At 31.1% G+C, this 15,367-nt stretch overlaps 1 protein-coding gene across 2 annotated transcripts; it reads right to left on the bottom strand.

Moving 5' to 3' along the window:
- Nucleotides 1–4,110: 4,110 nt before the first annotated feature.
- On the bottom strand, nt 4,111–5,992 carry LOC105174753 (NAC transcription factor 56). 2 transcript variants are annotated; one of them, XM_088876389.1, is made up of 4 exons: nt 5,866–5,992; nt 5,557–5,742; nt 5,166–5,464; nt 4,111–5,073 (listed from the first exon to the last, which is right to left on the bottom strand). In XM_088876389.1, the coding sequence occupies exons 2-4, from the start codon at nt 5,738–5,740 to the stop codon at nt 4,537–4,539; spliced, it is 1,020 nt and encodes a 339-aa protein (XP_088732515.1). In that variant the 5' UTR covers nt 5,741–5,742; nt 5,866–5,992; the 3' UTR covers nt 4,111–4,536. The 2 variants fall into 2 exon arrangements, with proteins under 2 accessions (XP_088732515.1, XP_011095244.2); XM_011096942.3 differs by having other exon boundaries at nt 5,813–5,942.
- Nucleotides 5,993–15,367: the final 9,375 nt, after the last annotated feature.

Below are 15,367 nucleotides of genomic sequence, written 5' to 3'. Positions count from 1 at the left end.
GAGGTGTAGTATCCCTGCTGACTAATTACAACAGGTTGTGGGAATCATTCATTTTCTTATTTCCAGTTTGAATTCTGTGGCTGTCCAAAGTGGAACCGTCAGTGAATGCTGTTAGAATTTTGGATGTACGGCTAAATGATGGTCCGTACGAAATATATATAGTGGTGGAGGTTTAGACCAATTCCAACAACATTCATACTACTCGTTATGTCTCTGATTTTTTGACTTTCTATTTTTTCTGTAAATTAACACTAATAAAACTAACTCTCCTAATTTTTCATTCTTGCTCTTAAAAATTCAGGTTATTATTAATAAAACACCAAGGAACTTTTGACGTGTTTTAATATAGTTTTACTAAAACGCCCCTTTTAATTCCTTCTTTTTCTATCTATTCATCATTACAATTATCAGTTAGAAACTTAATACTTTTAAAAAACACCCTGATTTTGAGTAATAATTGTTTTTATTATTATTATAATCAGATATATAAATATTAATTTATTTTATATTTTGCACTGACATCGACTTCGCCTGATTAGTGATTACTAGGCTTGATTGTATACTTAATTACTTGTTTGTGGTGGGAAATGATAATGAGGAGTATTGACCCACTGGGTTTAAAATTTGAATAAATAAACCTAACAAGTAATCACAAATATTTATTTTCATTTATGGGCTAGTTTTATTCTCTTAATGCACCTTTTTGCTGGACTGGGCCATCACCGTTTTTTACTTTTATTTCTCATCTTATATGGTTGCCTATATTGAGATAATGTCTGACAAAATTCCCCTAAAAAGGGGAGGAAAGGAGCAATAAGCCCACATGCAGGCGTTTCGTCATGGGATCCAATATAAATGGCCTTCTCATCTATTTTACTACGCATTTTTCACTTTATCCCTTACGATTACTTGTTTACTCATTTGGGTTTTGAATTGTTAACATGTTTGGTTTTAGGTTGCAAGAGCCTACACTACTCCCAATTGGGAAGAATTTTTTTTGAATTTATAAAATATTAGATTTTATTTTAAAAATGAAAGTTTAAAGTATTGAAATAAATAAGATTATATCACTTACAAAATATTAGTAATATAAAGTCATAATTAATGACTAAGATTGAAGCAGCTTATTATAATTTAAATAAGTCAAAAGCTCTTAACTTTTTCTAATACAGTTTAGAAACTCCCAACATTCTATTTAAATCTCATAAACTCCATCATATATTCATAAAAAAGTAAAACGAATCTTATAATATCTCATAAACTCTCAAACACTATATAAATCAAACCATGATCATGAGACTTAATTGTGCACTTACTAGTAATTCGAATTAATTATGATTTGCCAAGTTGTTAATGATTATGAATGCTGATTCAGGTTGTCATATCACATGCATTTGTAGGAGTAGTAGGAGGAGGAGCCCAACTACAATTTGAGGATGATGTTAAGTTCATTTATGAAGTGTCCAAATTCTTGACAATTATTGAATCATAGCCCCCACAGCCTTATCCTAGCCACCCCATCATTAGTATATGTCTGTTTCATACCAAGTCCCCTTTGTTTGTTCCATCAATTGTCCTCAAGAACTCAGAAATTTCGTGGACCCTTTTTAAAATAATAATTTCTCCTGTCATTTTATGTACATTTGATGTAAGGGATATATTAAGTTTCTGTCTCGTACGAGGAATCGTCCAGCAACCACCCAAAGCTCTCCGTCACTCAGGCTTTGTACTTGGAGGAAAGGCACCAAAACTCTCGCCGGTTCCTTTCACAGTACCCGCCTCAAATCGATCTACAAGTCGAGTAAAGTAGGACTCTCGTACGAGAGAAACTCAAACTCTTGGGGCCGTTTACTTTTGAAATAACTACTTAGATTTTTTTTTTCGCACTCATAAATTCTGAAAATTGTATTATGATATGAAATCAAAGTTACTACGACTCAATATTTAACAATTTTAAAAAATTTAATATTATTATATATTTAGTGTCTATGAGAGGCATGATCTATTTTCCATATTTGGCACTTGTGAAATTGAAATATCATATTAAAGTTGTTTTGTACTTTTTCCTCAAATGAGAATGCAATTAGCAATAGTAATTTTTTTCACGTTATAGATAACGATTTCTTTTGATGATAGACGAGATGGTCCCTAATGACATGTTTGGATGAAGGGACCTCCAAAAAAATAAAAGATTTAAAAAAAGAAAAAGGACTAAAAATACGAAATCATATAATTTAAAGTATAATATTCTTTCATTAATATTTTCTCACTGAATTTCAAGATCCAAATAAAATTAGTCATGAAAAAAGGAAAAAAGAAGCCATTTTCGAAGTAGCCCAGCTTTTTGCTCGCTGCAAAAAAATACAATATCAGTGACAAAGTATCACCTGACGATTTAAAAATTATCATTAAACACATATATTAAATGACAATAATTTTGATCGATATTGTCATTAGATAATTATTAATAATAAAAATTATGTACAAAGTCTTCCTGGTAGATAATTATAGTAGTGCATGTATTGTGATAATACAATATAATGACGACACTTATTATTCATCACTAATTAATTCTTAATAGTAAAAACTTTGTAAAATATTAATTACTATAAAATAAAAATTCTCTTGTAATAAATATATAAAATCAGTGAGAATATTCACTAAAATTGACGCTTATTATTATTTTTTTGGTCGCAAATCTGGTCTGTTTTTGTAGTGGCTGGAAAAGGACACCCACAACCGGAATATACATCTGTAACTTAATTCATTTTCAGACATTAAGCCAAGGAAATCTTGAAGATGATGGACACGAAAGCTGGCATTAATTAGGACAAATTAAGATAAATAGGGCTAATTCTGATTTTTTCTTTTAATTTTTTCTATTCCTAATTTCATATATAGAATGCTATTCAGAGATGAATTAATCAAAAGCTATTTTACTATGTCCAGCTTCATTTTGAATATGGCAGAGAAAAATGATGGCATGTGAATAATGTAGAATAGCTCAATTTTGGGAAGGTTATACTTTCCTTGAGAAGATGTATTATAACAGCTCATATTATTAGTTGAATTTCCCTTTCTTTTAATTTAATTCCTGTCTATTTTATATTTAACTGCATTTCATGTGGGAAAAGTATCTGCTATTTCCCCCTATCTTTCAACTCTATTTGTGTTCATCCTTTTTTTTGGGTTTAAGAAGAAAAAAATTATAATCCAATTTTCCAGAAATTATAACTACTTTATCAGACAAGAAGTAATTAAAGTTGAGAGATTCCTCTTCTTTGATCAGTAAACATTATTCTCCTCACGATAAACATTAAAGTCTTATCTGCCTTTTTCATGAAATTCTTAAATAATCGAATCGAATCGAATCGAATCAAGACTTAATATTTAAAGTTTGGGTAAAAATGTAATTTATTTTTCAAAATTTCGTGGATGTATTGAATTCAATGGAGAAAGTAATCAATTTTATAATGTATATATATATGCTACAACTATCATATCTGCATGGAATATGTGCACTATATGTAATATTTTTTCGACAAAAAAACCAATAAAAAATTGATTATATATATAGTAATTTACAAATTTCACAAAATTGAGATGATAAGTTAAAAAGAAGAAGAAGGAAGAAGAAATTCAGATGGTAAAATATAATTAAGAACGGGCACACCTGGAATGGTAAAATATTTTTACCCTTTGTAAAATATGTTAATTATTGACTATTAAACATATATATAGCTCGAGGTGACATGCTTATGCACATGACATGTGAACTTAATTTATGATTATTGTCTCCACAAAAAAATAAATAAAACGAAAATATTATTTTTCTTAAAAGAGAGAGAGAGTGAGAGAGAGAGAGCTCTAGGTACATACAGTTACTAGCTACATATTTTAATTAGGGTTTTCTGAGATGTAAAGAATCCCAAACCCATGCCTGATCACCACTTCCTTCAATCAGGACTTCAAACTATGATCAGTCGGTCTCTCTCTCTCTCTATATATATATATGTGTGTGTGTGTGTGTGTGTGTAAGATTTTAGGCAAGGTATGCAGTTTCGTACCAGGACAATCATGGAAACAATGAAATTAAAAAACACACACTAATAAGCATAATTAAACACATATTTGCATGTCTTAACTCTTAGAACATACATCAATTCTATTTATTACTGCTTCCCAGAAGAACAATAAAATCTATAATCTGATTCTTGTCCCTAGCTATTTGCCCAGCAGCTACAACAACGTCAATACAAGATTTTGTATAATTTCCAATCTACAATGACCAAAAACATATAATATATAGTGTATATATATATATGAATCATATATTATAATACTGAAAATAAAATTGACAGTTAATTAATATATACCACCCCACCTATCCTAAAATTATAAAGATATATATATAAATTCGGAAATTAATTATAAACATCACCTGATCAATCTTTATGTCTTCTTCCCTAGCAACAAAATTCTCAAAGTCCAGCAATTTTTCCCACAGATCAGTTAATTGGCAGGTCTTTTCAGTAATCACGAGTACCAGTTCATGCCGGACACTTGATATGGCTGTTGCCGGAAAACCCCGTCACCGAGGGCGCCGGCCGCTAGAATTGCTTGTTGCTGCAGAGATGGAGTTTGCGGGAGCTGGCTGAGAATGGTGGCTATAGAACTCGTCGTCGTTTCGTCCGCCCTGCCAATGCTGCCATCGCAACTCTCCGCAAGAAATCTTTTTGTCGGGGGAGAATTTGCGTTCCCTTCTTCGTTCCAGTACAAATTTGGCAGCGTTCTCTTGCCCTGGAGGAGATTAGGGTCTGCAGATGAACCTAAATGAGAATTCATTGATTCATTGTTGTTCATCATTCCTTCGTACAAGTTATCATCACTTTCCAGCAATGACCCGTAACTGGAAGCCTTGATTCCGTGGATCTTTTGATGTTGTCCGAGCGGCAGTGACAGAGTTGGCTGAACCGAACCAATCATATCATTTATATGATCGTCTCTTTCTTGAGTCATGGGTCTTTGCGCGTTGGTCTTCTTGTAAATCCGACAAAGCACCCAATCATCAAGCTGCCCGTAAAATGGAAAAACAAGATCAGAATTAAGACAAAAACTAGTGATGAAATTAACATGGGCGGGCCGCCATCGCTGGTTTTAATTACCCTTAAAGAACCCTTTTTGTCGCAGCCTGGAGGCTTGCAGTTGGGCTTGTTATCCGCGAGCCTGTACTCGTGCATGATCCAATTGGTTTTGATTCCTTTAGGAGGCTTCCCGCCGTAGAAAACCAGTGCTTTTTTAACCCCAACTTTCTGAGTCCCCCCCGCCGTCAGCACCGGCTTGTCGGTCCCTGTCGCCTTCCAGTACCCCGACGTTGCCGCCCTGTTCGGCCTCGCCCCGTTCGGGTACTTCCTGTCCCTCGGGCTGAAAAAATACCACTCTTGCTCCCCAAACGTAGCCTTAGCTGGAAAAAAAATTCACAGGCTAATACAGTGAAATAACAATTAAACAGAGAGACAACAGAATACTACGTATAGCGTACAAAAGGCATCTTACCTGGAAGTTCCCAGGGATCGAATTTGTACAGATCAACTTCGGCGATGATAGCGACGGGGAGAGGGGCGGAGGCGGCCTTCTTCTTGAGGTAGTGGACCACCAGTTCTTCGTCGGTGGGGTGGAAGCGGAAGCCCGGTGGCAGCTGAGGCTGCTGGGACCCGGTGGAGGAATCGGTGCTTTCCATATCTGGACAATCAGTTCTAATTTGGATCAGTAAATCACCGGCGACGTATATTCTGGAGAAGACTATTAGTACCTTGTTTGGGAACTTGAAATTTATGAGAGAAGGAGAAGAGCATGGTACAGTACCAAGAAAAGAAACAGCATAAGCTGAGATGTTTTGCTCGGAGTTGGCTTCCCAATCTTTTTATATGTATATACCAACCTCTGTTCACGCTACCAAATACAGAGAAATTACAAGAAATTCTAACTCCATTAATTATATTAATATAAACATTTTTGTGTAAATTATAATGGGAAAAACAATTTTACTCGGTCTAAATATAAGGGTTTGACAATTTTAGTTCTACCAATGTATTTCCATAATTTTGTCATATAACTTAGAAATTTATTGAGGATAAAAATGATAGAAAAATATATGAGTGACATGCACTCCACCAGCATAATTTACTGTATTTTCAGCCATTTTAGCAAATTTCGAACAAAATTATTAGGGATAGTTACACTCCTTTCTCTTGAGATTTGGGGTAGTTACGCTTAAACTCTCTGTAGTTTAAAAAACTACATTTAATACTCCTAAAGTTTGCTTCCATCTAACAAATAAGTCCCTCCATATCAAAATTTTCACCGAATATATTAACAAAAAAAAATTTATATTTACCACTGATTTATTGTAGGTTAAATTATAAATCCTTTTATAACCAAATTATCCTTATACGTATTCATGCGTTAATGTATGTGAGGAAGTGTATCTGCAATAAATCAATCGAGGGTGAATATAAATTTTTCATTCAATTTTTTTTGTTAATATTATCAATTTTAGGTGAACTTTGACTAATGAAGTGACTTATTTGTTAGACGGAAGCAAACCTCACGGGTGTTATATGTAATTTTTTAAATCAATGAGATCTACTTATAATTACACTAAATTTCAAGAGAGGGGAATGTAATTATCCTAAATTATTATCATACAGAACTAAAATTATCAGAATTTATATTTATAAAACTAAAATTATAATTTTTTCATTATTGTATATAAAATGAATCAATATACGCCATGAATATACATCTTAAAAAATATAATTACGTAACATATGTAATTTATACTTGTCATGTTACTAATTGAATTGATTGGATGAAATTAAATTCGGACCATAGTTTTCCAAATGAATTTGGTTAAACTGGTTTTACAGTATGGTGCATCTTGTGACAGCCAATCAAAACGTTACATTGCATGGGGCTGCGAGGGAGGAGATTAGCGGATGATGATGATGATGAAAACAGGAGTGGAGCAGCGGAAAATTAGGCGATTAATAAACGGACACGCGCGTGATTATTAGAAGCCAATGAGTAGGCACCACGTGGTTACGGGGTTCTGTTGGGGGGACCACAGGTGAACGCAGAAGGCAACAAAGAAGGGATGGGTTTGATAAAGACGAAGATAAATGTGAGTGGAAATGGATGTTTACGGTTCCTATGTGTCACGCCTTTGCCGTGCAAATACCATCACAACTTACTTTATTTCAAATTTTTTTTAAAAAAAATCAATTATTTGAATTTAATTAAATTTCATTAAAGTTCATAATAATTATACTATAAGTTTTAATAATTTATTTCATAATTTTCTTAAAGTATTTATAAATGATGCACTATATATATTATAGCGTTCAATGTGATTAATCTGAATTTTATGTCTGAATCGAATTAAATTTTTACCCTCGCTTGTCTAATTTATGCCTAAAATATTTACTATGGAAAAAATACCCTTTTTCTTTGAAAATTATGAAAAAAATGATTGATAGATCATTTATGATGTATTATGATATTCGAATACGTATGAGAAGAATTATTATTTTTTTTTTAAAAAAAAGAAAATTTTACTTTGGGATTGAAAATTGAAAGTAAAAGTGACTAAAACATTTAATAATATTGTTGGAGCGGAAGTAATAAAAATGAAGGTGGGATGGCAGAAAGAGAAAAGAGGGTAGTTATGATACTAGGATTAGTCCAATCCTTATAATTCTGGTAGTTGGGATTTCGGCATTATGAATTTTCATTTTGAATAATAATAATAATATTTAGGTTTTCGGAATTTATTGCTCAATTTCAAATATTGATGATCATCATGACGTCGGATGGTTCAATTTTGACTAAGAGAATATTCCAAACGGATAACAAAAAATAAAAAAAATATATGTAGGGTTATAATATAAACATTATACTGCTAAGGATAGATATTTTTATTTTTGGTATAATATAATTGTAAAGAAATTTAAATGTAATAAGGATTGTATTTGAGTTATCGATCCTAAATATGATATGTGTATATATAGTTACAACTTAATTATAGTAATGGCTGTATATTTGTTGTCCTTCGAATCACTACACACAATAAGAAGGGGGAAAAAAAGGACTATTTTCTACATTATAAATTCATGGAGTTTAAAAAATTATAGTAAATGAATATTTTTAATTATGATTAAATAAACAACGTAAAATTTTAAGTTTTGGCCACGATTAATTAATAACTATTGAGATCTTAGCCATGATAAAAGCATTTACTATGATTTTTAGTCATGATCAAAGCATTCCCCATGAGTTTTAATGAAGACTAATGTTATAGCATTGTCTGTTGAAACGAGTCATAGTCGTTGCATAACTATGGCTAATGATTATTCAAAAAAATAACACTTCTCGTCTATAATTTACTATCTTTCCATATTTTAGTTCAATTGGTTACGAGATTGGTCTCGTAACTTCCAAAATAGCACTTTTGCTCCCATGGTACTTCCCGTTAGATATATTAACAAAAAATACCATATGATTGGCACGTGGTTGATAGGACCTTTACATTTTTTGTCCTATTGGTTACAAAATTCTTACTTTTTGATCCCATAACTTTTAAAAATAATATTTTTGGTTTCGTGCACTTAAGCCCACGCGGCCTTTTCTGTTAAATATCTAACAAAAAAAATACCATAAGATCAAAAGTGTTACTTATTGAAAGTTACGGAATCGAAAGTCAAAAGATTGTAATAATTGAAATCAAAAATGGAAAGACCCTAAATTATAGGATAAAAAATATTATTTTTTCATGATTTATTTACCACAACTTTTAGCCTTTGACTATAATAATCATAGTTATTACAAAAAGTTATATATATGTTTTCTAATGAATAAAACTATACAAGTCATGTGTGTCATTAATTATTTACAGTAACAAAAAGCATAATATACCAATAATCTTTAATATTAGTGGTGGTTAAGATCTCATAAATTGCTTCGAGGTTATGCATGGGTTAAATTTCCACCGGCTACTTGTCTCATTTTTGTATAATTTTTTTGTAATTTGTTATTTCATAATGTGTATATATATATATATATATATATTAATTTCACTAACACAATTAATGATAACTTTTTTACAAATCCCATCACTTATGAAGATGACAACACAAATTCTTCCACTGTCACTTGAGTTTTGATTACATAGTCTATTGTTTTTGGGGGTGAGGAAGACAATTTGAATAGAGTGAAACATCAATTAGGTTTTGCTTAGATATGAAATTCAGTCATTTCAAGAGTACTTGTTGGGAGTAATTTTTGTTGCATCCTCGTATATTTTGTTGGTTGGAATTTGGAAGTATTGGTCGGAAAGGGGCAAGAGAAAATTGACTAAATAGTATTCTGATCATTCATTTTTGTGGAGTAAAGGGAAATGATAACTACACAATAATTGCTATATTGACATGTATTATACATCATGCATCATTACCATAATTTTAGGTATTTTAATTATACTACTCCCACTTCAACCTGCTATATATCAGCCTATCACTACTACTACATTAACTGAATCTGAACAAAAATTCAGATTATTTAAGTAGTCTTATCGAAATTAGATTTTCTTTCTTATCACTACAAAAAAAAAAAAAAGAAAAAAAGTAAATTTTCATTATATTATAAACGGCTATAACTTAAAACTTTGGTGATATAATGCTCTTTAAGTACGATTAAACAAAATATTTGTTTGGCCTTTCTTGCAAAAACAACGGTTAATGATTATTGCAAAACCATGTTTACGAAAAATAAGAAAAGTAAGAAGTTGTTAACTTATTTTCAAATTTTGAATAAGCTCTCCTTAATTTCATCACATTCGTTGCAAAATTGTCATTAATAATTGTTCACACAAAATTTGAGTATGTGAAAAAAGAATTATGAGACAAGAAAAATATGAAGACTAAATTGTATTTAATAACAGTGGAATTCTTCGTCTCACAAATATTACACAATATAAATGAAAACTATAATGTGGACACAACAAAGGGAAAATAACAGTTTTAGTCCAAAAAAGTTAGGTCTATATCACTTTTAGTCCTATTCATTATGGGATTAATTTTTAGTCCCATAATTTACAAAAATTAGTACTGTGGTCCTCATGCGCTTTTTCATTTACAATTTAACGATGTAGATCACGTGCCTAACACATTGTTATCAAGTATTTTTTGTTGGAGGAAAAATTAGCCCTTTTTTCCAATAGTAGCATATGATTTATTTGGCCTACTTGAACTTGTGAAGATATGATTCTTTGTGTTGTTTCTACTTGGCTTCAACTTATAAAAATATGGAAAGGATATGACTCAATTTTTGTGATAGAATAGAGAAATCACTATATTTTTTGTCCTAATTTCCTTCAAAATTTATTTTTGCCCGTCAAATGTAGTTATATTTTTCTCAAAAATGGTGTCAAGCTTGAAAATAAACTAATTTTCTCTCTAGCTAAAAATAGTTATGATCACACGCTAGGCAACGTGCATTATACTGTTCAATTGTAGATAAAAAAGTGGATGAGGACCAAAAGTGCTAATTTTTTTTATAAGTTATGAGATTAAAAGTGCTAATTTCCTAATGAATGAGACCAAAAGTAAAATGAGTATAACTTATAGGAGCAAAAATATTATTTCCACACATAACACACATACATCTAATAGTGAATATTAAGTAACAATGTTATAGTAAGCTTTTGACAAAAAATCAATTTTTATAGATAATTAAAATGTGGGAGTTGTGTCTGTTGCAGGTCTTATTGTGCCCCAAATAGTCCGTTGAGGGTCAAATCACGTATTCCATTTCTATCCTGCAATGCACACACATGCACTTAACTAAATTTATGTTCAAACTGTTAATTAAATTTTACAGCGAATTATTAATTATTATTTGGACCAAACTTTCCGGAATGGAAGTTTATGTATGATCAAAAGAGCATTAGGGCAACATCCTTATTTCATTTGATCATATTTGATAAGGGAAACTACAGCCATAAATGCAACAATCAGTTTATTGGCCGTATGTTCTGCTCCCCGTGGTTTTGTGTCTGATATCGTGATAAATATTGATTGACAGTGGTCAAAATTTAAGATTTTACATCAATTTATTTAATTATAGTTGATGGTATTGATATATCATTATTTTTAAAATTATAGTTATTTATAACTTAGGAACTAATTTTTTTTTTTTAAAAATTTTTCAGAACCTGAGGTACGTCATTTTTAGAGAGAATATTATACTCTTTTTTCCCTTGAGTTTACACCCTGAGTACTTAATCGTCGAAGGGTCTTAGTTGGGAACCCTCCATAGCATGCTCAATGTGCATCTGGTTTTTTGGATCCCAAACACTCATTCAAATTGAATTTTTCTCAACTTGGATCAATAATGACTCCGAATATTTGAGAATAATACTATCTGCAGAGGTATAATTAATTGACGGAATATCAAATTTTAGTTATTATTTCTGAGTTGTACTTTTACATCATTGACAGTACTGTTGATGGATATTATGAATCAGAAAGCAGTGTGAAAATACATTCAGCAATAAGTCATGTATCTCCAGAGAATGAAGGAACCAAAGTCTCTGTTTTCAACCATCTTATAATTTGTAACCATATCAGAAAAAAAAAAGAAAAAAAGGCCAAACATGTTATAATTTGTCAGCTAGATAAAATGATCATTAATTGGAATAATGTGACTGTTTAAACTCATTCTTTCTCTAGGAAATATTTATTTTACGTATAGGTGATGTAATGGACCCATTATCAACAAATTTACATGTAATTATAGAAGCAGATTTAAGTAATAAGTTAGGTGCTTGGCAAATTTACAGCGGGTTATTAATTTAGTAGTTAAAATCCTGAGATTTAATAATTTCACAAATAAGATCAATAATGTTTTAACTCAATGGTTAAGGCTGAGATTTCATAACTAAATTTGAGATATGGGTTCAAATCTCACCATACATCTCATTTTTATGTAAGTTTATTATAATTTATTTTAATTTTTTTAATTATAATGATGTATTGATTGAAACGATGTGTTTCTCATTAATATAATCGTGTCTTTATCGCATAAAATAATAATAAAAAAAAAGAATAAAAAAGAAGGCAAACTACACAAGCGACACTGCGTGAAGTTAAAGGTCCTAACCTTATGAGATATATGGGTGTTTGTCTGTTTTTTATGAATTTGTTTCTCGTTGTTTTTTGTAATTATTGGTTATTAATGTTCGATTAAATTACTGATTCACGTCATAATATATGGTATGCAACCTAAGCACTATCAAGATCTTATCAGAACTAATTCAAAAATTCTAGCAAAATTTTGGAATTTTAAAACATGCGCCACCGCGAAATTGATTTGTGATTAGTTATGAATCTCTCTCATTATTTGAGAAATTATGAGTATCTATTGATGTTTTATTGAAATTATGTAATTTTTCAATGGAGGTTTGAAATTGTCAACTTTGCTCTTATTGTATTATTTTTATTTTTTTTAAAAAAAAACTGAAAATTTCTATATAAATTGGACAAGATTGGTGGAAAATTTTTAAAAATTGTAAAAAGTTTGTCAACCTAATCCATAGACAAAAAAAATCACAATTTTTTTAAAATAAGTAGAATTATAATTTATAGTCCACGAGAGCATTTTAATTATTTTACCACAAAAAATAATTGAAAATCTAATAGAGACTAATAAATTGAACAAATTGTTAGATAGGTGGCGGAGATAAATGCTAAGGTGGTGCTCCAGTTGATATTGAAGGAAGAAGGGGACTGGAAATTTTCAGAACGTCTCACCCAAAATCGAAAACTCAAAACGAGGATTGGATGTGAGAGGTTTACACATATTTATAGGGAGGGAAACAAACCAGCGGATTTCTTAGCCAACTACGCATGTCAGAAGAAGATATCGCAAGTGTTTACATGTGCACAAGGAGACTTGGCGTCTCTTGTTCGTTGAGACGTCTTACTACCTAATTTTCGTTTTCACAGATAATTTGCTTACATTGTACAGGGAGTTTGTAATCCTCTTTTCTAATTTTTTTTTTTGTTGTACATGGGTTGCGTTAATTGTATTTAGTTGTAGGGCCACTGCACCGACGGCTTTTCAAAAAAAAAAAAAAAATTGTTGGACAGATAGCTAGAGAAAACTTAATAGAGACTAATATTTTTGTTTACTATTTTTTATATTGTACATGATTTTGTTCAAAGACTCTAATAAATAAGTAGGGAACTATCAAACCCTCCGTCTGGGCACAGACGGTGTTCTAAAAAAAAAAGAACTATTAGACGGTCGTTAAAATCAAGAGAGTATTAATAATTTTTCAATTAATGATAAGTATTCGTAATTATATCAAATTTGATAGAAACTCATGTAATTTACCCTTAATGTAAATATATATGTAACTGAATGAACTGAATTATGGTGTAGAATTAGGATGTGAAGCGAGAAAATGAAAGAATAGCAAAAGGTGTGCAATGTGGGAGGTTATGAATGATGCAGCGTGCATGTGGGCTGCACAACGTTGGAAGTCAAGGTCCCTTTGTAATGACTTAGGAAGATAGGGCAGGGCAGGGGGAGGTATCAATCCATTTCTTGTTCAACCCGGAAAACCTAACTTCCCCTTTATGTGTTCATAAAACGAGGAAACTGCAATTAAGGTAGCATGTTTATGTAATAATATATGTGTCTATTGCTACATCCCTCTCCTAGCTGATTTTTAATGTCATTGACAAGTGAAACTCTATGATTGTAGCATGCTTCCAGTTCTGGTTTGTTGTCCTAGATCCATCCTACGCATCACTACAAAAAAAAAAAACAATTATTTTCTATATTATAAATGATTACAACTCAAATATCATAGTAATTACTGATTTTATCTACCACGTCAAATTATAAAATTAATGCGAAAACTTAAATTTTGACCACAATTAATCAGTATGTGTGTAATCGTGATGAACTAGTACATATTCGCCATAACTATTTTATTTTTGACCATAATAATCGGCATATTTCTCCTAATGTACGCGGAACATTCTTTATGTTTCCATTAAAATGATGAAGTGATGACAAAATTAATAATTGAATTCATATTGTGTTGGTATGGTAAATTCTTATTGTTTGACGTCGAATAAGTATATATATATATCCTCAATTGTAGGGGAAATTGTATTTTTTTGTTCTATATTTTTAGACCAAATACATTTTTCGTTCCATTAGTTAGAGAATACTTCTATTTTCGATAACATAAATTATAAAATTTGTCAATTTTAATCTTTTAATCAGATGTCGTCAATATTTTGATAGAAAAACACGTGCTAAGCACACGATTATTAACTCTTCGACCTTTTGAATAACGACCACATGCTTAACCCAAATTATCACCATTTTTAGTGTTTTGTAGCCCAAGTACGGTTGGCAACAAATTAAGATATTTATTCCAAAAGAGGGATTGAAATGCAAGCACTTTTAGCTTCTCAATTGCTCAAAGTCAAATACTCCTAAAGATTATTATATGATTTATTGAGAAAAAAGGTCAAAATATTATCATTTTAACTCAATAATATCTTCATCTTTGTAAATTTTTCTCATGCACAATTACACATAAATCTATACTATTATAAAGAAAAACAAGTGTTGTAGACACAAAATGACGATTTTTCCATTAACTTCACTGCCTAATTAATATACTTTTTTTTTTATTTATAGTATATTTTAAAAATTATTTATTATATTCACATAAAAACAACTAATAACTTTAAAAGTTGTAAATAATAAAAAAATTAGGCGTATTCAGTTAAGAGGTTAGCACATTAATGTGTGGGTGATGATGCATATGCCAAACAAGTAAGTAAAGAGCAGATACTGCGGCACAAGAAAGGCGCACTGCCTCATCAGTCATCACTCCCACAACCGAATTCAGACAAAGTCGCAATTTGCATGACCCCCTTTCCATTCACATGTGTTTATTCAACCTCCTCTATTCCGTTTCACATAATTATCCATGTTTCCACGCAATCTCTTCTGAACCAAAATTCTCAAACCTTTTTTCTTGCATCATTGCATGTGTTATTACGTGGTTTTATAGTTAATCACATAAAAAGTGTATATACTCTGTTCACAATGTGAAAATAGATTTGAGTGACTAAATCTAGTTCGGCTCGTAGCATATGTTGGAGAACCTAACCCCAGTTATGTTTCACGCCGTATATGTTGTAATTATCTTTTGGACCTAACATTTTCAGTGCAAATCGAAATCGGGCTCCTACTATTGCGTTTCTAAGATTGTAACATTGAA

Source organism: Sesamum indicum, linkage group LG12, assembly GCF_026168435.1.
Source record: "Sesamum indicum cultivar Baizhima isolate 11 linkage group LG12, ASM2616843v1, whole genome shotgun sequence".
NCBI lineage: Eukaryota > Viridiplantae > Streptophyta > Magnoliopsida > Lamiales > Pedaliaceae > Sesamum > Sesamum indicum.
The sequence above is the reverse complement of the archived record's forward strand: the minus strand, read 5'-3'. Positions and strand labels throughout refer to the sequence as shown.